This window comes from Thermobia domestica, chromosome 18 (genome assembly GCF_964235325.1).
Source record: "Thermobia domestica chromosome 18, izTheDome1.hap1.1, whole genome shotgun sequence".
NCBI classification, from domain to species: domain Eukaryota; kingdom Metazoa; phylum Arthropoda; class Insecta; order Zygentoma; family Lepismatidae; genus Thermobia; species Thermobia domestica.
This window is the reverse complement of record NC_137471.1, coordinates 44,320,390-44,344,606: the sequence shown is the minus strand read 5'-3', so window position 1 is coordinate 44,344,606 and position 24,217 is coordinate 44,320,390. Positions and strand designations below refer to the sequence as shown.

General features: G+C 33.9%; 1 protein-coding gene across 4 annotated transcripts in view; it reads left to right on the top strand.

Annotated features, from left to right (window-relative positions):
• The window catches only part of Syn1 (Syntrophin-like 1), a 449,556-nt gene extending 426,982 nt beyond the window's left edge, over positions 1–22,574 (top strand). For 3 of the 4 annotated variants that reach the window (XM_081746459.1, XM_081746458.1, XM_081746457.1), the window contains one exon: positions 4,110–22,574. In XM_081746459.1, coding sequence (XP_081602585.1) covers positions 4,110–4,202 — 93 coding nt within the window. In that variant the 3' untranslated portion in view covers positions 4,203–22,574. The remainder of the gene's footprint in view (positions 1–4,109) is intronic. The other variant, XR_014129212.1, reaches the window with a different exon arrangement.
• Positions 22,575–24,217: the final 1,643 nt, after the last annotated feature.

The following is a 24,217-nucleotide window of genomic DNA, read 5'->3' as shown; positions in this document are numbered from 1 at the left end:
GTAAGGGGGCGCAAAATTCGGGAGAGAAAAAAGGGAAGGAAAGGAGAGGGGGAAATTATGTACGGGGTCACCGCCGTATATTCTCGCCCCGGGCGCTGATTTTCCAGGGCAAGGCACTGCATGGAAGAGTGTGGTAATCGAGAGAAGGAAATGTTGTAACGAAGGGTAACAGAGATCACAATTCTCCAAGGAAAGTAATATAAAACTACGTAAGATTTCTATGCGCATCCCCTGCTATTAATGTACCTGCATACGATATTGCAACCTTTAAAAGTATTTATGAAATCTACACATATTTTTTTTTTCAAATTTGTTAAGATATTGAACAAAAATGTGTTATAAAAGAATCATCTAATTTTCTAATTCGAAATATTCTTGGGTAAACTTTTAGTAACGAAGTTCCATGTATTATTGAACAGTTCACATAACGTCATAATTAATATGAAAAATTTCTTAAATAATATTTTGCATATACTATATTAGGAACTTGTGTGTGGAAATTTCAATATTCGTGTTTCGTTTATGCATTTTTTTTTCAATGCAAAAGTGGGTGGGGCAGTAGTGAATTCTCTTAATGGATCGAGTAGAGAGATTAAGGGTTGCTTTGACAAAGGCACGTTCATTCCATGACATGCAATCGGCTTAAATTCCCTCCCTTACACTGTTGGGAGTACGTGTTGGAAAAAATACTAGAGTTGGTAAATCAAGATACATACATGCATGACTCTCTCAGGTAGTGATATATTTTTGTTTCGATGGAACGTTTATTTATGTAATTATACCTGCAGTTCTGAGTTATTATGTAGTATTACTAGTAGTGCTGTTCATTCATTATTAGTGTTTGCATATAAATTCCATTAGATTTGTTGTAAATTGATATTGGCGATACGTGCCGGCTCTAAGAATAACTTCAAATTCATGTTATTTTAATTAGAGTAAAAGTAAATAGCAGGGTATATATTTTAAAATCATATTATAAAATAAGAACTACTCCTACTTAAAAATACTTTTCAGAAATTCATACATACTATTTCCCTGCTCTAAAGATCAGTAAGTTTCATACCGTATTAAAATATTTTTAATTGAAAATTTTCTTCTTTATCATACAGAAGATTGCTCCGTTAATATGCGACCGATTTTCAAAGTGTACTTACTATGTGAAAAGCCGCGCCACCACCACCGTTTGCATTCTATCGGACCACTAATATTATGATCCCCAACATCGAAATTTTCACTGCAGCAATCTACGTGGCAGCACAGGGATAGGAATTCTATCCCATTCCTTTCTGCAGGTTTTCCATAGACCAGTAGGGAATGTTGTAGACGTCATTTTAAGCATAAGAAGCAACAAACAGTAATCATCCTCTCCTACGTTTTTATAGAAGTTGCTTTCAATTGACAAATTTTCACTCGTTCCTTCTGAAGCAGAACAACAATAAAACATGTTCCGAAAGGATTTCTGCGAAAAGAGAAAAAGTTAAATATATAGTCGAATGTGTAACTTGGTGTCCAATATACGGAACTAAACTTAGCGTTAACAGCATAGGAAGAACATTGTTGCAATAGGCCAAGTTCCAAGGTACTAGATAAGTGGATGACGTAGAGAGTAACGAAAATGAAGCCAAGCTAGACAAGTAGCCAAGTGAACAGGCTTTATTGTACTTTCGATTTTGGTCTCGGGACGGGGGGGGGGATGTATGCGCAAACATATGCATGTTTCTCATAGTTTCTAATAAGGCCTTGCGTGTAACTAACCCCAATTACGTTATGTTTGTGCGGGCTTACATATCTGCAGAGGATAAATACTGGGAATGAAGTAAGAAAACCCGGGGGGGGGGGGATTCTTTCCTCTCTTTTAATCGATGTTCTGAATTAATACACAACAACGGGTACCCACAGCAGTGATGAATGAAATGCTTGGACACCATTCAAATAACGAGTGTTGTAAACTTATTGTTTTGTGGTAACAGCACGTACCGTATATGTCAGCGTATAGGACACAATTTTCTTATTGAGAATAAGTCCAAGAAATGAGGTGCATTTTACACGCCGATACAGAGATTTTTTATTATTTCAATATCAATAAGTTTTCCCGATTATTGTGTTGTTTGTTGTCTTTAGTTACCGTGTACAACAGCATTCCAGCTACATACTATTCAATAACTCAGCAAATGTAGTTTCGATATACCGTTGCCACGTATTATGATTTTCTCTTCGGATGCATGTGTACTATAGACATTTCTGAACGAGTGTGCGAATCTGCATTTAGTTGAGTTGAGTTGATTTTAATTTAGCGTCCTTTTCAGCAGCGAGGCTATATGAGACGTGGACCTACTGATTAACGTGGAATCCGGTTAAGCATTAATTTCACATACATTTTTTGATAAATTATCTTTGTATTTTGAAAAAAGTCTTTATAATATGCCGTGAAAATATTTTTTTTTCTCAAAGTTGAGTACAGAAAATGGAGTGCGTCTTATACGTCGATGCTTCTTATATGCCACAAATATGGCAATTCGCTTTTACAGTTCCTAGAAAGATCTTGCCTTTAAGAATACTTCAGAGTTCCTTGAAACAATTCGTACTAATTCCATTTGTATTAAGATTCCTTATGAGAAACACACACTGTCAATAAATTAAAAGTATTCTTAGAACATATGTAAATTAGTAAAATGAATACTTAGAGAAAAAAATACGATTAAGAAAACTAAAGAAAATACATTTGTTTTGAGAAACAAGACTGTAAAACTTCCTGTAGTCTGCGTCAAGGTACAAGTGTTCATCTCACCAAACAAATAATGCGGAATGATTCTGAAATGTTTATATTTACCACAATTTTGGACCATAATAACTAGAGTCGGATGTTAGACAAAATGCCTATTCTTTAATATTAAAGATATGATCAAAAACAAAATTTTAAAGTTTATATGAGAATTATAGTTTTAATTTAAGACAATTTTATTTTGCCTATTTCGCCCCTTACTGCCTAAATAATTGCTTTAGTGCCTAAAGTTGCCTATTCTATGCATTTTCTTCAAAATAAAACTACATTGGGAATATATGTATAGGGTGTTTGAAAACAACACCGACAACGTTTGAAAAGTGATTCCTGACACCAAGATAAAACAAAAAGTATAGACTAACCTGGGTACATAAATGCTTTCTTTCAGAGTTATAGGCTGCCGAAAATGTGAAAAATAGAGGTCCATAGCTCCAAAACTATGGGACGCATCGCAGTCTGGTCAAGACTTCACTTAGGAACTAGTATGCGCGCTATTCAAAAATATATGTTCGGAATCCTAAGACAATCACGCAACAATTTTTATAGATGGAGTTCGGCTGCGGGCATATAATTTGAAGTACTTACAACTACCTCCTATAAAGTGTTGCGAAAGACCTCAGGATCCTGAAACTTGGATATTTGAATAGAGCATACGCTAGTTTCTAAGCGAAGTCTTGACTCGACTACGGTAGATCCCATAGTTTTGGAGCTATGGACCTTTAAAGTTATTTTTTTTTAATGTTTTCGGCAGCCTATAACTCCGAAAGGAAGCATTTGTGGACCCAGGTTAGTCTATACTTTTTGTCTTATCTTGGTGCCAGGTATCACCTCCCAAATGTTATCGGTGTTGTTTTGAAACACCCTATATATATGGAATGAACGTCAAGCTTCGGTTTTATTATTAACAAACCGGTATATTTCTATGTTCTTTAAACATTAACTATGGCTTGAATGTATTGTTTTAATTGTATTGACCATTTATCTTCATTATTTCGAGTTATATTTTAGTGTCTATTTTACTGCTTATTTTTAAACTTTTAAGTGGCTATTTGTCTGCCTATTTTCCAGGTTTTTAATACCTAAACATCCGGTCTCTAATAATAACTAAACATTTTTTGCGTTAAAGTGATCACTTTTGCTTTGAACCTTCAGTTTTCTTACTGATGGAACAAATATATCTGCCTACAAGAATGCAATTTTAGGAACTCTCAGAATGGAATGTGTTGCGTTTTGTGCCTGAGAGCCTCTGAAAGAGGTGTAGATGTTAAATTTTGTTTTAACTTGACTATACATTTCGCAATCAAGATTCTTTTTTTCTTTGTTTCAGGAGCTGGATCTCGAAGCTTGCCCGAAGCCCATTGTCTTTATCTTGCACAACTTTCTGTCAGCAAAGATCCATAGGCTTGGTCTATATGCATAGTGGTGTCACTTGGGCGGTGAACCAATGTGGACTATCTCGAGAACAAAGAGAGATGATGACTGAGGAAGAACAGAAGATTTTTATCTGTCCAACTCCCTTGTACAAAGTCCAGTCTTCCCCATACCTCATTTCGGATCCTTCTGTACAGTGTATATTTAAACCATTTCCACTGAAACAAATCATCTGTGGTAGCAAGATTTTTACTGTGAGCTCCATGGGTTATGTCTGTGGGATTTTTGTGCCTTTGCTGCATGTATTTTATACTTTCAACTCTTTTATACTTTTCCAGAAATTCAAACATAAAATAATTTTGCTTTTTAAGTATATAATGACGATTCTGCTATTGTCTACATATATACATACATACCTGAGGTAGCGAAGTTTCATGTGGGCATTAGAAACTGCCATGCATTAGAGCAGTAGTTCTTAGCCTTTTAAAGTCCGGGACCCACTTCGATGAGTATTAAATTTTACTGAATTCACAAGTTGGATTAGTACATGATTCCCTTCTTCGGTATGATAGGGACTAGTCGTTAACATAAAAACAAGTTTTCGACTTTTAGAAAAACCAAAACCGGTTTTTGAAAACCGATTCGATTTTCTTTCCGAACCGGGTTTAGTTTTCTATCAAAAACCTGTTTCGGTGAAAAACCGAACCGGCCTTGAAGAAAACTGAAATGTCAGTTTTCGGTTTTTCTACAAGTCGGTCTCTGGTTTTATTAAAAACCGGTTTTGCCCATCCCTTGTAATCCGACGAGAAGTCAGAATCAACTTTCTCATAATAAATTTCTAAAAATAAAATGACAGATATAGAAACAGTTACATAATTTAAGGTACTTTGAAACTGTGGTATCCTTGGCTTTTCGTACACGAGGACTTCGCTACTCACTAAACATTCTACCGTTGAACCACCAGTGGGTCTCGTCCTATAATAGGTTGAGAATCGCTGCATTAGAGGAATTAATGTTTTTTCTATTTATCAAGCATGCTACTTAATTCTTAATAAGAAAAAGCAAAATGATAATCATACAGAAAAACAACGTTCAAATAAAATGCATAAATTATAAAAATATTTGATAAAACAATTAACACGGGGAAGCCATATAATCTTCTAAATATATAATTTTTACTTTTGTATGAACTATATCGTGGAAAAGAATTTACTTCTAAAATAACCAAAGTATCTATCTACTATAACCAATGCAAACGTTTCATTTTTAAAGTGAACATTTTGTTAATTGAAACATGTATATTTGGTCATAGTAACATATATAAGATATATATTAAACAAATTACAAGAAAATAGACCTTGTCTTGTATCCGGGAAAACAAAAACTTTTCCAGACAGTTTCATTGCTGTCTGGCAGCTGTCCCGATGGCTATAATTTCGCTGCTAAACTGGTAAAATTTAGGTTTCCTTCATTGCTGTAGAGTTTTTAAGACGAACTAGCAGAATCTGCGCTATTTACACAGCGAACAGTTCTAATATGAGCGTGAATCTCCTTCCTACTTTTCACTATATCTGTGCAAGTCCCTTTACTAACACAAGTAAAGGAGAGGAAGACTCTCAAAGGGAGTGAATTGCTATAGACAAACATGTAAATGTAGTATTTTAATACATAGAATTTTGGAGTGAGTTTGTGGCGAACTTGGATAAGTATAGATGATATCAAATGCAGATATTTTTTTCTTAAATTCCATATCCGAGTACGCCTCATCGTGGGTCCACAAGCCTTTGAAGTTGTTCATTCAGATTAAAGCAAAGTGGCTGAAATTTCCAATAACCCAGTATACGTAGCTCCTCTAATGGTTGCCTTTCACAGCCTAGTTTCAATATTAAACTAATAGGGCCAAAACGACGCCTAAAATGTGGAATAGAAAAATACAAGTATTTTGAAAATTTGAATGAGAACTGGTAAATCTACACAAAATTCGGAATCGATCAGCAAAAACTGTTCGTTTCTAGCACTTTTGGTTTTCGAGATTTCATTGTCGAAAGGGTTGGCCACAAACATATAAACATTTCTAGCATCTTAATATATAGATAGGTAAATTTAATCCTCACATTAAAAAATGTGTTAAGCTTGGCCTCTTGAAAAAAAGAAAAGCGTTTCACTTCCTTCATATTGAATGTAATTTTCCATGTATTCGTAAAATAGAGAAGTAATTTTCTTCGTTGAGTTGAGTTGATTTTGAGTTTAACGTCCCGTTTAGCAGCGAGGCTATATGAGACGTGGACCTACTGATTAACGTGGTATCCGAACTACATGAGCTCCCGCCGGGAATCGAACCCGGGCCTCCCACGCCAAAGGCGCTAATTTTCTTCGTGTTAAGGCACAAATGATGAATTCAGTGTTTAATGATACACGAGAAAATATGAAAATACTTGAAGTTGACAAGTATTCGCCATTAAAAAACTTTACAAGAATAAAAAGAGCTCTTTCACATGTAACCAGTTCAGCAGCGAAGTTTAGTCATCTAAAAGTTGTCAGAGAAAGTATTTGGAAACATTTTTATATTCCCAAATGCAAGTTAAAGTCTACTTATTTCTAACTTAGCCATATATATATATATATATATATATATATATATATATATATATATATATATATACTTTAAAACTTATTATAAGTAACGTAAATATGTAAATGTAATTACCATCGTTCAAATATTTGTAGATAATAATACAAACTAACTGGAGGACTAGCAGGTTTAAGTCCCAACTTAGAAACTTATTTTTCTCACATATTTGCATATTATATCTATTTTTTTTTTTAAGTGGCAGACTTTGAGGGAAATCACATCGGTAAAACATACAATTTATCACTACAAGCAAAAAATTGTAATTTTTACAGATGTCACTTATCTCAATAGTGGCCATTGTTTTTTTTTCTATATATAATTTATTTAATATAAAGTGTACATAAATTATTAGTGATAATTACAAGTTTATATATACGAGTAATTGAGCGATCCCAAGCATTAAAATTTGTTTTTAAGATATGTACTTTATAACTATATAATGTTCGAAACCACTTCTCTTTTCGCAAATGTGGTAGCTTTCTTTTTTCCTTATCACGTTTTCTGCCCTATCAATTCAAATTACGTGGTCACTTACGGTATAGTACGTTTACTCAACAGAAGTGCAGTTTGGCAGTTTCTTTCAAGTTTCCATGCTGATTTTTACAACAGCATCCCTTCGTCTGTTCATTCCTCTTTTGACCGTATCTACGCGGTTGCATCGTCTTAACACTAACAGTGTCTGTTCTTTCTTCTCAATACTATGGCAAATATGAAACAGATGTCGGGCAATGTAAGAACAAAGCAGCTGATCTTGGGAACAGGGAATCGAGCACTAACGTAAAAGCTACTATTTGAAACTGTGGCAACTAAGACACCACGTGGAGTTGACAAACGACTGTCAATAGTTTGAAATTAGTGTTCTGGTTGACCATTTAGTTATCGGGGGTGTATTCCGCAAAATTCCTCGGAGACTGCGTTCTTTATATACGTACTACACTTCGGTTGAAGAATCGAACTATAAGTATAAAGAAGCGTTATTTACCCAATAGATGTCAGACGTTTATCCATATCTTCCCAATGTATTTTGTATACAGCAACAATATTTAAAATAATTCAATCAGATTCAAGAGATGAACACTCAAACTTTGTCCAAAAACATATTGAATCATTAACCCTTTATTTGGTCCTGTAGCGGGCCGCGGTGGTTCAGTGGTAGAGCGTTCACCTCTGGTGCTTGGGGTCCCGGGTTCGATCACAGCCCCCGCCAAGTGAACTTTATGGTGGGCAAGTACCGGATGCGTGGGTTTTCTCGGGGTTCTCCCGTTTCCTCCCACTTTCTTCATTCCACCATTTCATTCATTATTCATAATGACCGTCTCCTTTAGCCTAACCGGCATAACCGTGGGACGTAAAACTCAGATTTCATTTTTTTTTTGGGGGGGGGGGGGGGTCCTATAGCTTACAGTTAATGTCGTTTTCTATTGAGTTATACGCGCGAATGTTAATAGACATTATTGCTTTCATATAACATTCATATACGTGACTTGCAGATCAATTATTTTCGAGTTTTAATCTTTCCCAACAGGAGACAATCAAATTCAGTACTGCAGAAGCTTTGTTTCCCGAGAGTGCCGCGAAAGTTTATTGGGGTTTCTTGGTCTGTAGGAAGATATTTCAGCGTAACTGCTGCTAGTTACTCCTTTTGAGAAATATTCCTAATTATAATTGACCATATTACGGGCATTGTTGATCACTAGTAACACATGACTGGTTACTTTACGAGCGTTGTTGCTTGGAAGTAAACAACATATATTTTTATCCAAAATACAAAAATACTTCTAAAAGTATTTACAAAATCATGATCAGGAAGACTTGTTTCAGCCATTAGTCTAAAAATAATACAGTATTTTGATATTGTTTCTTTTCTTTGTCCAGAAAGTTTCGTTATTTGAAACACGTTTCTGAAGTGTAAAATTAAGTGCTCTCAACAATGAATAAAACGGAATAATTAAAGATTGCAGGGATTATTCCCTGATTAATGATTCAGTTTGTTTTGGGGCAAAGTTTCAATATTGATCTCGTGAATTTGATTTTACTATTGTGAGTATTGTTACGTTTTACAAAATATGTTGGAAAGATAGGTAAAACATATTGGCATATATTGGTAATACTCGATACTTTACACTTACCTTAAATATTTCGTCCTTTCTTTGTTTTCCAAACACTTGTAACTATGCATTATGGTTAATATTGAATTATTGAGTTAGTTGTTCTTAATACTTTTAAGTTTATTGTTACAGTTTTATGTTTGATTTTATTCCATGTGCTACCATTACATACAAAACTCGCACTTGTACCATACTAAATACCAATGCGCACTCTTAACATTGTCGACTTAGATAATAAAGGGGGTAAGGTTAAGTATGTTTCGTTAATTTTCCTCTCATTACAGAAATGGTCACTCTCTCATTATTATCAACGACTGTTTTACAAGGTTATGCCGAACATTACCTTACACTAAAGTTACCAGCATATAAATGGTGCTGAAAAAGAGAAAAAAGATGCGGAAAGACACATAATTAACCCATTGTTTTCACCCCTTGCATGCACAGTATTAGAATTTATTTTTCATGACCCAAATGGTTTCATAGAGATTATATTTCCTCTATAAGTGTAATATCAGTTAAGTGGCATAACGTCAGAAAACGGATACAAAGATTGATTTTGTGATGGACCTTTAGTATTGAATAGTGGGTTTTCTCACTTGCTTCATTAAAACACAAAGAGAAAAAATACCTCTGAACCTCGTCTTCGATAGTGGGAGAACCATTTATTTCTTGTTTTCGCATTTGGATTCCGAATGTAATATTTTGTGGTATACCTGTTTGCTTCAATACGTAACCTACAACGTATTGCAATATCAGCGACGATATATTAATGGGTTAAGGGGGCAGTCTACTAAATATTTTTCAAAAGCTAACATTTTTTCTTTTGCTCTTTACTCGTAAGTGAAAAGAGATAATGAAATGTAACTTACCACAATAATAGATAATGCTATTCTACACCCGAAAATACAAGTCGGAAGAATTTACAGTGTTGCCATTCATAGAAATTACAGTGTGACCAGAATTTGAATTACCTAAAAATCTAAGTTAAGGCAGGGACTAGAAAAATGAACTCAACGGTAACTGATGACTTACCAAGCTATCTTTGTTCCTTGTTAACTACTTTTTAAATAATATTTGTATTTATTTTGTAATAACTTATATAATTTCTATGAATGGCAACACTGTAAATTCTTCCGATTTGTATTTTCGGGTGTAGAATAACATTATCTATTATTGTGGTAAGTTACATTTCATTATCTCTTTTCTCTTACGAGAAACGGGCAAAAGAAAAATTGTTAGCTTTTGAAAAATATTTAGTAGTCTGCCCCCTTAATACACTCGTAGCAGAAAAAACAGATGCAGAAAAGTCAATATTAAATAAAACAGATTAGAATAGCATCTTACCTTATGGTTTATTATTATTATTATTATTTTAAAGACACAACTCTGTGTCTTATCATCAAGACGAAAGCATACAAGGTTTTATAACACAAAGATGAAAATTGCATTAAGATATGACACAAAGTAGTAGCTAGAAATATTAAAATTGGCAGTGAAGACATTTTAAGCTGTGACTATGTTCGAAATGTGTAGTATGAAGAATATTTCGTGAGAAGTTTGTTAAAATACTACCTCATTGTTTTATTACATAATAATTAATCATATTTTATTTAATCATTGAAGAAAAACCTTTTTCTTGGGCAAATTCAAAATTTGCAAAATTTCAGTTATTTAATTTAGGAATAAAGTAATGATTGTTGTTGTTGACATTAGAGCCATTACAAGTTAAAATATGATATAACGATGTTCTTTCGTTTGGGCGCAGTTGCTATAAAATCAGAAAGCATAATTCATATAACACAAAATAAAAATTACAGTAAATCGTAACGATAATTAAAGGGAAAAAAGCAAACAATAATTAATATAACATTGAAATTATATATGGGACAGAATTATTTTAAGAATTAATCGGAAAAATCAACGTTATTTAAATTAGCTTACACAAGATAACTGACTGCCAGGAAATAGACATTTTCTTGTTCACTCTATGTGATGTATAAAACTTATAACTTCATGAACTTTAAATCGCATTCTTTTGTATAGTTCATGAAGTCATACATTTTATTCATGACAAAGGGATCAAGGAAAGAAAGTCTAGTTCGTTGCTAAATCGTGTTGTTTCTACAAGTAAGAAGATAATTCTCATTGTAATCTTTATAACAGCATAAGCTAATTTTCCGAGGTACTGAGGTTGGAGGCAGAAAGCGTTTAAAACTGTATGCAAATTTCTATTAAATGGAGGCTTAAGAGGAGCCTTTCGTTATAATGAAGCGAATACAATTTTATATTATTACAGTACACAAAGTTTATCTTTGTCACGTACGGATTATACAGTAATCTGAGTGGACAGACAATCTCAAACATTATTAGTGTTTTTCTTTTATCCCCAATAATAATATAACGTCAGAAGGGAAGATGGGTTGGTGCTAGCTTGGAATTGTTTTTTTTAAAGACTACTGTAGTACTGCGATTCCCAGCAGATGTATCGCGAAATTTTAGAACTTAAAAATAAATTTTATAATATACAATAGGCCTATTAGTCTAGAATGTACAAAATACGTTTTATTTTTATCATAAAGCCTTTAATAATACGTTAAAATTAACTTTGAATTCAATATATTGGTCAATACTACAGTACCTAATCTAAGTACGTGTCGTGGGCAGTCGCCAGTCAAAAGAAGCTGGGAATTATTGTTTTCGTAGATATTAATTTCGTATTCTGGGTAACAAGTGAGTTCAAGATTACTGTATAAACCTTAATAATAGCCGAACATATGAAAGTAAGTAATAAATAAAAACAAAATAAAATAGAATCTCACTGTAACTACTTTCAGAATTAACTCATAACTACAAATCGACATATTACAATATTGCGAGCGGTGATGGCATTTAATGAGAAAGAAGCAAAAAGGCTATAATACTCACCGCAAAAATAGCAGAGTTTTCTTGTATATGTAAGAAGCACTTTCGGACGAACCTTCTTCCATCATCAGGTTGCTTAAAATTCAAAAAGGATTTAAAACATGAAGGGGAATATGGAAAGGTTTTTAAAAAATGGTTAAAATGATTAAGAAATGAAAAATACAAATCATCTGTCAAAAATTAAATACATGGGAATAAGCACTCATTGTCATTGTATACTGCTGTTCACTGTTTTTTTTTCTTTCTTGCTTTCCAGATGGCGAAAGTATATAGTAAAAAATAGCAACGGAACGAAAAATTAAAGAATCATATTACATCCATAAAGAGAAACCCATATTTAATTTGAATAGGGGGAAAAATATGATTTGGAGTAACCTTTTCATTACATACTTTCGCCATCTGGAAAGCAAGAAAAGAAAACAGTGAACAACATTATACAATGGCAGTGAATGCCTATTCCCATATGTTTAGTTTTTGACAGAAAATTTTTATTTTCATTTCTTAATCCTTTTAACTTTTTTTTTAACCTTTCCATATCCCCCTTCATGTTTTAAATTCTTTTTGAGTTTTAAGCAAGCTGATGATGGAAGGAAGTTCTTACGAAAGCGTTCTTACATGTACAAGAAAACTTTTTTTTTTTTCGGTGTATTAGTCTTTTTGCTTCTTTCTCATTACAAGTCGACATATTTCGGACAAAACTATGTTTGTCATTAGGAGGGAAGAAATATGTATTAGGGGGGAGGAAGTAAAAGTAAATTACTTTACCCTAATGTACGTCGTAGCCTTATACGTTTGTCTGTCGTATGTCCTGTCTTGATAATATGTCCCTAAATACATTGCCGTAAGTAGCCTACTTACAATCTATCCGTTAGTAGGTTTGTTTGTCACTGATAAAAACCGGAAACGTGAAGTTCGTCACGTAATACCCACCATTTATTCAGACTGTAGGTTCTTCATGCTGAAAAAGAGGCGGACTATATAATATACAGTCTTTACGCTTACTGATATTTGCTCTGGGTTTTGTGAAAAACGTAGTACCTAGTTAAGCCTACATCGATTTCTGAGGCTTAGAAAAGACATTGACAGTACAGAATTGAAACCTGACAAAATAAAACTGAGGGAAAATTTCTAAAATGTGTACTTGATTCATATATTTAGACTCTTGACTATAGAAAAAGATCTCAATTGTGCAATTTATTCGTGGACACTGTTTTTCAAAGTTACAATTCTAATCTTAACACAAAACCTTACTTCATTTAGATGATGGTAGTTTGTTCGTAGAAGGTAGATAAACGAAGTGACCTTATTCTAACAAACAGTCATGTTTGACAGGAAAATCATGGGTACAGTGTTTCATCTTAACAATACTCCTAACTACATATCTAATATTTTTTCCCATCTTACGCATCTGTAAAAAGTGAATATTCATCACTTATGTATACCGATGACCCAAACTATTCACAACATAATGTATGTATAACAAAGGTAGCCCTGATCCGAGTAGCTTGGTGTCCAGGAAGGAAATTTTGAATATCTGGCATCACGATGTTTCTAGAGTACATTTTAATTCCTCTTAGTTGCCAGAGGAATCCGATTTGAATCAATGTTTTTAAGTGGAATTTAAGAGGCTATGTGAACACCTGAAAATTTTGATGGTGTTCTTCTGCTGATGTGCATGTCACATGTTCGAATAGTTTGTCACGAGGTTTAACTGTCAAAATGATGTTCATATTAAGCGTTCCGTAGTAAATTATCACCATAACCACCATACGCTCTCCGCAAATGTGTACATTCTGGTGCGTATAATCATCTACGTATTACAACATTAATCGGACCAAGCTATCTTCGTCCATTGAACAGAGGTCCAAATGCAATGCTTGCTCTGTGCTTTCGACAGGATAGATATTAACACTGATTCATTGTGGCCCAACCCAAATATCTACTATTCCTTCCAATGCATCACATTTCCTGTCAAATTTCCTTATATTCGTGCAAAATAGCTAAGTGTATAAAACAATAATACTCTCGTTCATAATTGAATTGATAAAGATTAATCGGTGTCAGGTTGGTAGGAAAATGATGCAAGTTTTCTAACAATTAGATTCTATCGCTTTATCAATGGGAAACAAAGTATTTATTCTGGTAGTAAGTAAGTTGAGAGTCCTGGAACGTATGAACGTATTAACATTTGGACACAGGTTACTCATGAAAATGCATTACTCTTTTTGTAACGCTAATTCTGTCGTGAACTATGTTACATATGCCCTGATTCTAAATGTTTAGGCAATACACGAGATTATCTGGAATAATAATTCAACACTTTAATGCACTTCATATATATATTATTATTCTTCAACATATATCTTGTTCGACACCTTACAATATTGTACATTCAGATTACACAAGATGGTTCCTCGTTACCTCTATATCTTTCTAGTTACTATAGCAACGACATTAAAAACAAGTAAACAAATCGTCATAGCAACGATAACAAACAAAATCTCAATATAATACAAAATATTTTAAATTATTTAGCTTGTGCCTATTTAAATAGCTCATTTTGCCCGTAAATAAAAATGATACTTAAAAGTACATAAGATATACATTATCGTTGTATAATGGCTCCCGAATCACATTGTTCACAATTAAAGAAAGAATCCCGGACCATTAGACACTTCATATACAATAGTTACCTTAGTTTTTGAAAAACCCTCGTATATATAAAAATTACAATTCATAAAATAACATAATCATTTTCATTTTATCTCAATATCATTTTTATATTTATTCCGTAATAAATTTTATTTTAAGTCTATAAAATTACCGACGATAAGGAGATAATCAAAATGTGATAAGTTTGTTGGCTATTTTAGGTCCTAAATAAATTCTTTAATTCAATGCCATTTATACATATTAACAATAAAGTTGGTGTACATTAAAATTAACCTATTTCATTTATTCGGGCATAGCATAAATTTGATAGACAATTTTTGTATCGATGCATAGATGTACCGGTAATTCATAGAATGTAAGCGAAGTAGAGTTACAATGGAATCAGAACAAGATTCAAAGTGAAACAAAACCCAATTAATATCACAAAAAGAATAACACTTTCAAATATATATTATTATTAGTTACTATCATTTGAAAGGATTTAAAACATTGTCATTTAAGTTTAAATTACTGTTTTTATATTCTTACGAATCCATTGCTAACGTGGCTTTAATCCAATCCACTTCAACCACATTTAGTTTAAGTGACATTATTAAAGATTCAATTAAGCTACATTGAATAGCACAATCTTGATTACTGTCCTGTGTATTGTTTACTTCACTAATTCTTTGGTTACTATTTCGAAAATATGTGCCACCTAGTTAATTATTACGAAATCTGGGATTTCGTGAGAAATTAGCTCGATTATTTCCATTATTTCTAGAAACTGGTATTATTATTATTATTTGTTTCTTCTGATGTTAGGTTCTGTCATATTGTTGTTACGAGTAAATCTAACATTATATCTTGTACTAGGATTACAATTCTCTCTGACATGTATATTTCGAACAGGAATATAATTAGCTTGATTTCTATTACTATTACTTTGCAGTCTAACCTGACTTTCATCATAATTTTGAACGATCATAATTAAATTATTGAAATTGATACATTGTGACGAGATTAATACTTGCTGAAGCTTAAACAGTAGTAATATTCGTACTGAGGCGATAATACGCGACTCCTGTTGGTAGGGATTGATTTGTTTCAAATCATTATACACGGCGATCACAAAATCAGTAAGGCTTTTATCGACTTTTGGATTAAAACATCGATTCCTAATCTGAGCATCCCTGTCTGCTAACATAGTCATTTTCTAAATTAGCTAGCAAGGCATTTTTGAAATCAGAATAGTTACGTAAATTACCGCTAATTGCCTTAAACCATACAAAACATGGTGATAACAAAATATGTGGTATTATATTTAAAAAAAAAATGGCCTTACCTATGCCTATTAACTCGCACTCTTGCTCAAATATTTCTAGAAACGTACTTGCAGGAATATCTTCTGATCTGCCACTGAATTTGGTTAGTAACCTTATTTCACTGAATTTCACCTTTAGATGTCGTTTTCTGTGCATATGATTTCTGCGAGGTGTCCTCCTTTCTTCATTCTCCGTATTTGAAATGGTGTGTTCCCTGTCAGAACAGATTTCGGATGAATTGTTGTGTTCTTCTCAGTGTCTTGGTTCAGGTCTCGTATATTCATCACGCACAGTATTGGAGGCGGGACCAGGATTACAGATGACCGCATTGATGTTCTCTTTAATAGTATGGATTTCTTCCTGCAATCTTCGAATTTGATTGGCATGTTCGTTGACTTGGGTTTCAACTACATCAACAGTACTTTACACCAATGCAATGCTATGAACGATCTGTTCTATCCTATTGTCAGTTACTTCCAATTTGGTATCCAACTCATGTCCTATTTGTTGTGTCACTTGTTTCAATCTGGTGTTCAATTTGGAATCAATGTTTTGTGTCACTTGTTCCACCCTAGTATTCATCTGTTGTGACAGAATTAATTTGTTGACCTAGCTGTTGTAAAAGTTTAACTACATCTGGTGAAGCTTCACTTCCAGGAACATCGACCTCTTTAATTCCGGCATTCACATTCATTATGGGTCTTCTGTAAATTTTTCTTTTATTACGAAGCAATAAATAATCCGTGGTGATGAGAGATAGTTTACTTTTACTTCTAAGTGATCTCCAAAGTCCCGGGTTTCGGCACCATATAATATGTAACGCTAATTCTGTCGTGAACTATGCCCTGATTCTAAATGTTTAGGCAATACACGAGATTATCTGGAATAATTCAACACTTTAATGCACTTCATATATATATTATTATTCTTCAACGTATATCTTGTTCGACACCTTAAAATATTGTACATTCAGATTACACAAGATGGTTCCTCGTTACCTCTATATCTTTCTAGTTACTATAGCAACGACATTAAAAACAAGTAAACAAATCGTCGTAGCAACGATAACAGACAAAATCTCAATATAATACAAAATATTTTAAATTATTTCTTTATATAATTTCTTCTTCTTGATAGCTTGTGCCTATTTAAATAGCTCATTTTACCCGTAAATAAAAATGATACGTAAAAGTACATAAGATATACATTATCGTTATATTTTGACTGCCCAATGCAGGATATAGTCATTACATTCTTTGCTAATAAGCTCTTATTGGGATTCAGGAAATGTAGTGGAAAATTTTCTGTGCAGACTATCAGCTACCATAACATTCTATTGAAAAAATCTTTGTTTTCGGCAGGAATTTTAGCTATCTTGTTCTTGTGCAATGTTGCAGAGCACCGATGACCAAATGACGGCCCGCGAATAAAATTGAAAAGCGTATGATTCGTTCCTCTTTTTAAACGCCGTAACGTAATAGGAACATAACTTATCTGGCCGTCGTAATACGTATACCTGAATCGAGACGACTTTTAACTGTAAAAATACTTTCTTAAACCTTTGGTTACGAATATCATTCTGCAAGGTAAGGCCGTTGGTGCCGGACTTAAAAAAATAAATAAATAAATAAAAAAATAAAAAAAATCATGTAGTTACTTTAGGTTCTGTTGCCCTGTAGAAACATAAAACAAAGGTTCAGATAATGTATGACTTGCGCACATTCATTGAACTGTAGCTTCAAAGGAAATAGTGGAAGGAAAATTAAAGTCTGCAAGATTGCTTGTTATTTGTCCTGGCCCACATTACGTTATAAATTGTCCATCACTACCGTAGAGGATCCATTTCTTGCCACATGTGGCAATTTGACCGTGAAAAATCCATTCTGTTGGACAATACAAACGCAGAACGGATCTCATAATGACTTTTGTTTGTTTCTTTATTTAATTGAATTTAATTCGTGAATATTTATTTCTGTAAGCTGCTTTAAATGATGAATAACAAACGCGAAATTCTTGGATCGATTCCTCAGTAGTTGTGCGTAGGTTTGCCTCGACTAACTCTTTTAAATCGTCGCAGTTAGCTGTGGAAGGACACACTATGACCTTTCTTATCTTTGACGTTTTTCAGCGTGAGGAAATCTTCGGAATTAATGTTGCACGATGCTTTCATAAAATACTATATTTGACACCAAATTGTGCTATTTCCAGACTTTTTCTCTGCCCTTTTTCCTTAGTTTGAACCTGTAGCAATAAGTTGTAGAAATCCCTTTTTGACATCTTCATTTTTATAACCTGCTCCATGATAAAGATATACCTAAACTTCAATTGTTATAATGACTGTTACAAAATGTGGTGAAATTAGCAGTTCAAAATTACACGAATAAGAACCTTGCATTACTCTCTTACCGACCTGATACAAGAATGGTGAAATTATATTTTAGTGTGCAAATATATATTACGTTTAACTTCAGTGAAGTGTCATCATAAATACCTAGGTATATTATTTAACGGTTTTAACTTTTCGTCTCGTATCATTAGATGCTATGTATAAGTGGTCAACTATTAATGCAATTTAGCAATAAATTTTGCCTTATATTTTTGGCGCCATATAAATAAATAATGTTATCGTCTACAATATATCTTTTAAGTTCTTGTCGTAAATAGCACACGATAAAAGTTATCCAGCAATAGAATTAAGAGAGGATCAAGGGTAAAAGTGAGGAGGAACGTGAGGGGATGTCGTTCCCCCACTTCCTAAAAATTACAATGGGCATAGATAGGCACGGGGATGGCGTGACGTCATGCGTATCCCTATCTTTTCAGATCTACTTTTACTCCTGGAGAGACTTGATTATATTCAATAGCAAGAGTGCTATTGAACAATTAGAACATTTTAATAGACTGTTCTCAGCTAAAAAAGGAAAAGCTTATATGTGTAAATGTGATAGAAAAATAAAACTAAAAGACAATTTGTATTATAATTAAAATTTACATACGAGTGTTAAGTATACGAAAATATAGTTACAATCATTCTAGTACCGAGTCACAATTTTGTAACTTAAACCAACTTGGATTGTATTTTACTAAGTTTTTCGTGGAGTGCGTGCGAAGTTACATTTTTGTCGATTCATATTTTACAGTGAATAAATGAAATCATAAAGAATAAATAAAGTGAAATCATTGTATTGGTTTTAGTAGATGCATTTTTTAACACTTTGTTAAACAAAAATAAATAAATAAATAAGCTTCTTGTGACATATTTTACTTTTTTTTTTATTTGGTCTGCAAGAAAGGTAGAAAGTAAAATAATGCTACAACAAAATGAAAAGTTTTTGCACAAATTAACAAAAGTTAAAGGGTATAGATTTTTACGAGGAGGACAAATACGTTGTTAACTAAGTGTGTCTGTTGTCCGGCTTTAGTGTTGAATGTATTTTGCTGCGAGGCCATTGTCTATGCCACAAATATTGTTCCTGCCTTTTCTGTCCTAAGTAAATCAGCTCAACAGATGTTTGCATATGACTATAAGATCTATTTGGTTTCTTCTACGAAAAATTTTCCATTTGTCTTTTAAAACTACTGTACATATTGTTACACTATTATTATTATTAATTATTACTATTATTATTAGTTGGTTGTTATATTTCACTCTCTGGTTTCCCCCTTCAAAAATGTCGTACACTACTACTTGTGTGCTTTCTTTTTTTTTTTTCTTCCACGAAACATTTTTCTGCTGTGTGAACGTAATAGAAGCTATATTTGAGGGAAGAATCCTAGCCATAAGAATTGTTACTGTCACAGCAATAAAAAAGAAAGTTGTAATAATAACAGAATTTTGAAAAAAAAAAGTTGTGGTTTATTATTTCTTATGAATATACAAGGGGCATCCGTAACTGTGATATTGCCTGTAAAGAATTGTAGTAATGTGATTTGATATAATGTACAACATGCTTTTTGCTAAAATTATTCATTATCATCAATGCATAATATAGAATAAGTTTAGTGATACTGTTCCATTCTGGTTGGAAGTCTATGCGATTTATCCGCACTACATATCATCGATAGCTTAATCTATATTTGAAAATTATGTTTTTATCTGTAACACAGGCTATATTCAGGATGCCTACTTGTAATAATTTTACCTCAAGTACCTATAATACGTGGGTCAGTCAGAAAGTTAGTTGCACTCCTTCCTAAATATTTTCGGTCAAAGACTATTTTGATGAAACTGCGTGGCAACACTGCAGACATGTAGCTGTATCGTGTGACATAGCGGCTTTCACGAGACAAGTGGAGTGTTCTGATAATAATTCGTCTCGACAGTTGCAAGTGGCGTCCAAATTGGAAATGCGTGCAGTGATTAGTTTTTTGTTGACGAAAAGATATAACTGCATTGAAATTTATCGGCAGTTACATGAATTGTATGGTGAAAATGCAATGTCACGTCAAGCCATCACCAAGTGGTGCAACATGTTTAAGAACGGACGTACAGATATTGACGATGCTGGGCGCAAGGGAAGACAATCAACTGCGATAAATCCGAAACCTCCTTACAGCCCAGACCTTTCACCGTGTGACTCCCATGTGTTTGGTCTCATGAAAGACCAACTTTCAAAGCGACGATACCACTCGGATGACGAGTAGAAAGCTGCAGCCCAAGAATGGTTATCGGGCATTGGACGGGATTACTTTGCAGAAGGCATAGAAAAACTTGTACCACGCCTCGACAAATGTTTAACTAACAGAGGTAATTACGTTGAAAAGTAGATTGTGAATGAAACTTTACGATACAAATGAAGTTATTGTAAAATTTCTATCCTGTTTTATTTTCTTAAGCAATGCAACTAACTTTTTGAGTGACCCTTGTATTTTACTTACAAAAATGCTTCTTGTATCTAAGTGGTTATCATACGTGAAAATAAATAAAAAATAAATAAATTTCTAGTTTAACATTACCGGTAGGTTAAAAGAGACATGATTATTGAAAGTGAATGGTTTGAAATAATTGGTGAAATGAAAAAGAAGAAAGCAGTAAATCCCGAGAAAACCCACGAATACGATGTTGCTTACTACAAATTCTTACGATTTGGGATCGAATCATTAACCTCTCGCACCAGGGATGAGCGCTTTTACCACTTGAGCTACCGTACTCTCGGTTACCATATATATTATCAAGACTTCTACTGGAAGAGAAAAATATAGTTATCGAATCAGAATCAATCTTGAAGCGTTTGAAATGTGTTTACAGATATCGTAGCAAAGGTGCGCATGGTCCCGGATTCGATTCCCGGTTAATATACCTGCCTCGAATATAAATTCACTTTAAACACCATGCTCAGTCCCATATAGCCTCGATGCTGAAAAGATGTTGGTTGGATTGAAATTTAGAGCTAAATGAGACTTGGACCTACAGTTTTAAGGTGAACCAGCGAATGCGATCAAATTTCTTAAGGTTCTCTCAGCGGGAATCGACCTGGGACCCCAATTAATCATATTGAGATGATTGATTATACTTGATTTAAAATGTAGTAAACTACGACCCTTAGATAACCACAATTAATGATGTTGGCAGTCGATGCTCTAATAAGGTTTGCCAGATCTTTAGATTCCATATGGAGTGCCGGCATTCGAAATAGATTCTACGGGTCAACGAATTAAATGTACGTGATTAAATATTAATTTACACAATCAATAATCTATGACATTTATTCTTATTATTAGAACCACTTTGTAGTTTTTATAAAAGGAATGTCGCAGTCATTAGTCATGTCGATTATTGCATTATAAATTGTTACAAGGTAGTAAAACAGTATTAAACAAAATTAGTTTGCACTAAAAATTGTCGTAGTCACAACCTAAGCTGTAACCAAAATGGTGCAGGCATACTGCCCGAAATCGTCTGTGTTAAACAACATGATTGTACAGTTAAATTATTGTGAATATAACAAAGTAGTGGCGCCAGGAATGTCCACACTTTTACAATTTGTATTTTTAAAAAAATCTAAAAACACTTGTGTTAAATAAAGCACAAGTGTTAAAATATATATATGCCGTACTTGTTGTTAGGCATTTACATTTTTACTGAAACAAAAAAGGTTAGATTCAAATTCTTTCCATTGTTGCGCCTGTATTATCGTGCGGCACCAACATTGTTTTCATTTAAAGATTTGACAGAGGTAGCGGTAGAGATGAAATTTAAAATTAGTTTCGATAGAAACGAATAAGTTTTCTGTTTTGAAATCTATGATACGAACACTTAATAGGAAGCATAATAATTACCTAGGTATTACTATAAATTTTGGAGTGAGTTTTTGGAGAAAGCAGATGTACCAAACTTGTTCAAAATAATGCAGTATATTACACCCTCCATTCCAAAAGAAACCGAACTTTTGAAAACAAATAGTACCACTAGTGCCATCTGTTGTAATATTTTACCGGTAGATGGCGTAGTCCCTCATTGACAACTGGTATAAATGTCATGAGATTTGGATGCACGGCAACAAAGTTATTGCGTTTCAACTGTCAGTGTGTTGTGTACATCGGTCGGAAAATGAGTTTCAAACAACGAGCTGCAATTGAGTTTTGTGTTAAACTGGGTAAAACTTTTAGTGAAACGCACCAAATGCTACAAAATGCATATGGTGATGAGTGTCTATCCCGTACGCAAGTTTACGAGTGGTTCAGGCGATTCAAATCGGGTAGAGAGACGCTGGATGATGAAAGATCAGGCCGTCCCAGAACCGGATTATCGGAAGAAAACATCGAAAAAGTGCGTGAATTCATCAAACATAACAAAAAATCGTCGGTGAAAGTTATTGAAATGGAATTAGGCATTCCTCAAACAACCGCATACCGCATTTTGACCGAAGTTTTGGGCCTTAAGAAGGTTGATTCGCGGTTTGTACCACACAAACTCACCGAAGACCAAAAAGTTGATCGAATTGCGCATTGCAAAGACATCGTTAAAAGTGCTCGGCAGGATCGAAACTTCTTGAAATCGATTGTAACTGGTGACGAGACGTGGTGTTTTGAATATGAGCCCGAAACAAAGCGGCAAAGTGCTGAATGGAGAGCGCCGGATGAAGGAACACCCAAAAAAAGTCGCTTGGTGAAGTCAAAAGTTAAGGTGATGCTGATTTGTTTTTACGACTCAAAAGGAATTATCCACAAAGAATTTGTTCAGCCCGACCAGACAGTCACTGGAGAGTTTTACTTGGGCGTCATGAAGCGTTTGCTGGCAAGAATTCGTCGTATTCGGCCCGAATATCGCGATATCGGCAGTTAGACTCTTTTGGACGATAATGCACCATCACATCGTTCGCGACTTGTAACTGAATTTTTGGTCAAAAATCACATTATTCGGTTGCATCATCCGCCCTATTCACCAGATCTCGCTCCGTGCGATTTTATCTGTTCCCGAAACTGCATTTGGCGATGAAAGGAAAGTGGCACGCATCGATTGATGCCATTGAGAAGGCGACGTCCGCCGTCCTAAAGACCATTCCAATAAAGGATATGGAGAAGTCGTTTGACAACTTGTTGGAGCGTGCAAATATGTGTATCGATGCAGAAGGGGAATACATTGATTAATAAAAATGATTTGTTCCAAAATGTACATTGCTTTTTTGTTTTTTTAAAACGTTCGGTTTCTTTTGGAATGGAAGGTGTATCTCCATACCGGTCAGTAATGGATATGTCAAACAAGGGTTTAGTGTAATGAAAGATTTATAGTGAGATAAGAGAATGTCAACCAAACTAGTGATGGTCTCTTGAAACTAGGATGTCAAGATTTCCACAAAACGGTTCTGTAAAATAGAACTCTCAACGCAGTGAGAAGATCCAGAAACTATGAAAAACAAGCTAGGCGTCTATAATCACTAATATTTTATGTTATTTTTATTTAGTTTGGTACAGTATACATTCGATTATTATTAATGGTAGAGTTAGTAATAACGGTCGGTGGTAATAACATGCAGAAATATTCAGTTTTAAATTTATCCTCCGGAATACCAAATGGCGCTAGTCTCTGGCCTTACCTTTAGTTTAATCTGGCAACCCTATGCTCTAATCATGATCACCCAGATGAACATGCGTCATCTGTCCTGATATAGACCTCCCTTAAAACTTGATTTAAAATCAAGCAATATCTGAAGAGATTTGCAGCATAAACCCGTAATTTTTCTTTACTTTCAATCCTTCAAAGTAAGTAGCAATGCTACGTGTACACCCATGTGAAGGAGTTTGGTTTGTATGGCATATTCTTTTCCCAAGTAACAGTGTAGTTGTAGTAGAGAAAGGAGATGGAATATACTTCTTGGAGCTTCATTATTGCAGTTTTTACTCTATAACGATCAATGTTTTTTTCTCTCTCTCTTTCTTTTCACTTCTGGTTCCCTCGGAAAGTGTGATGATATGAACTATGACG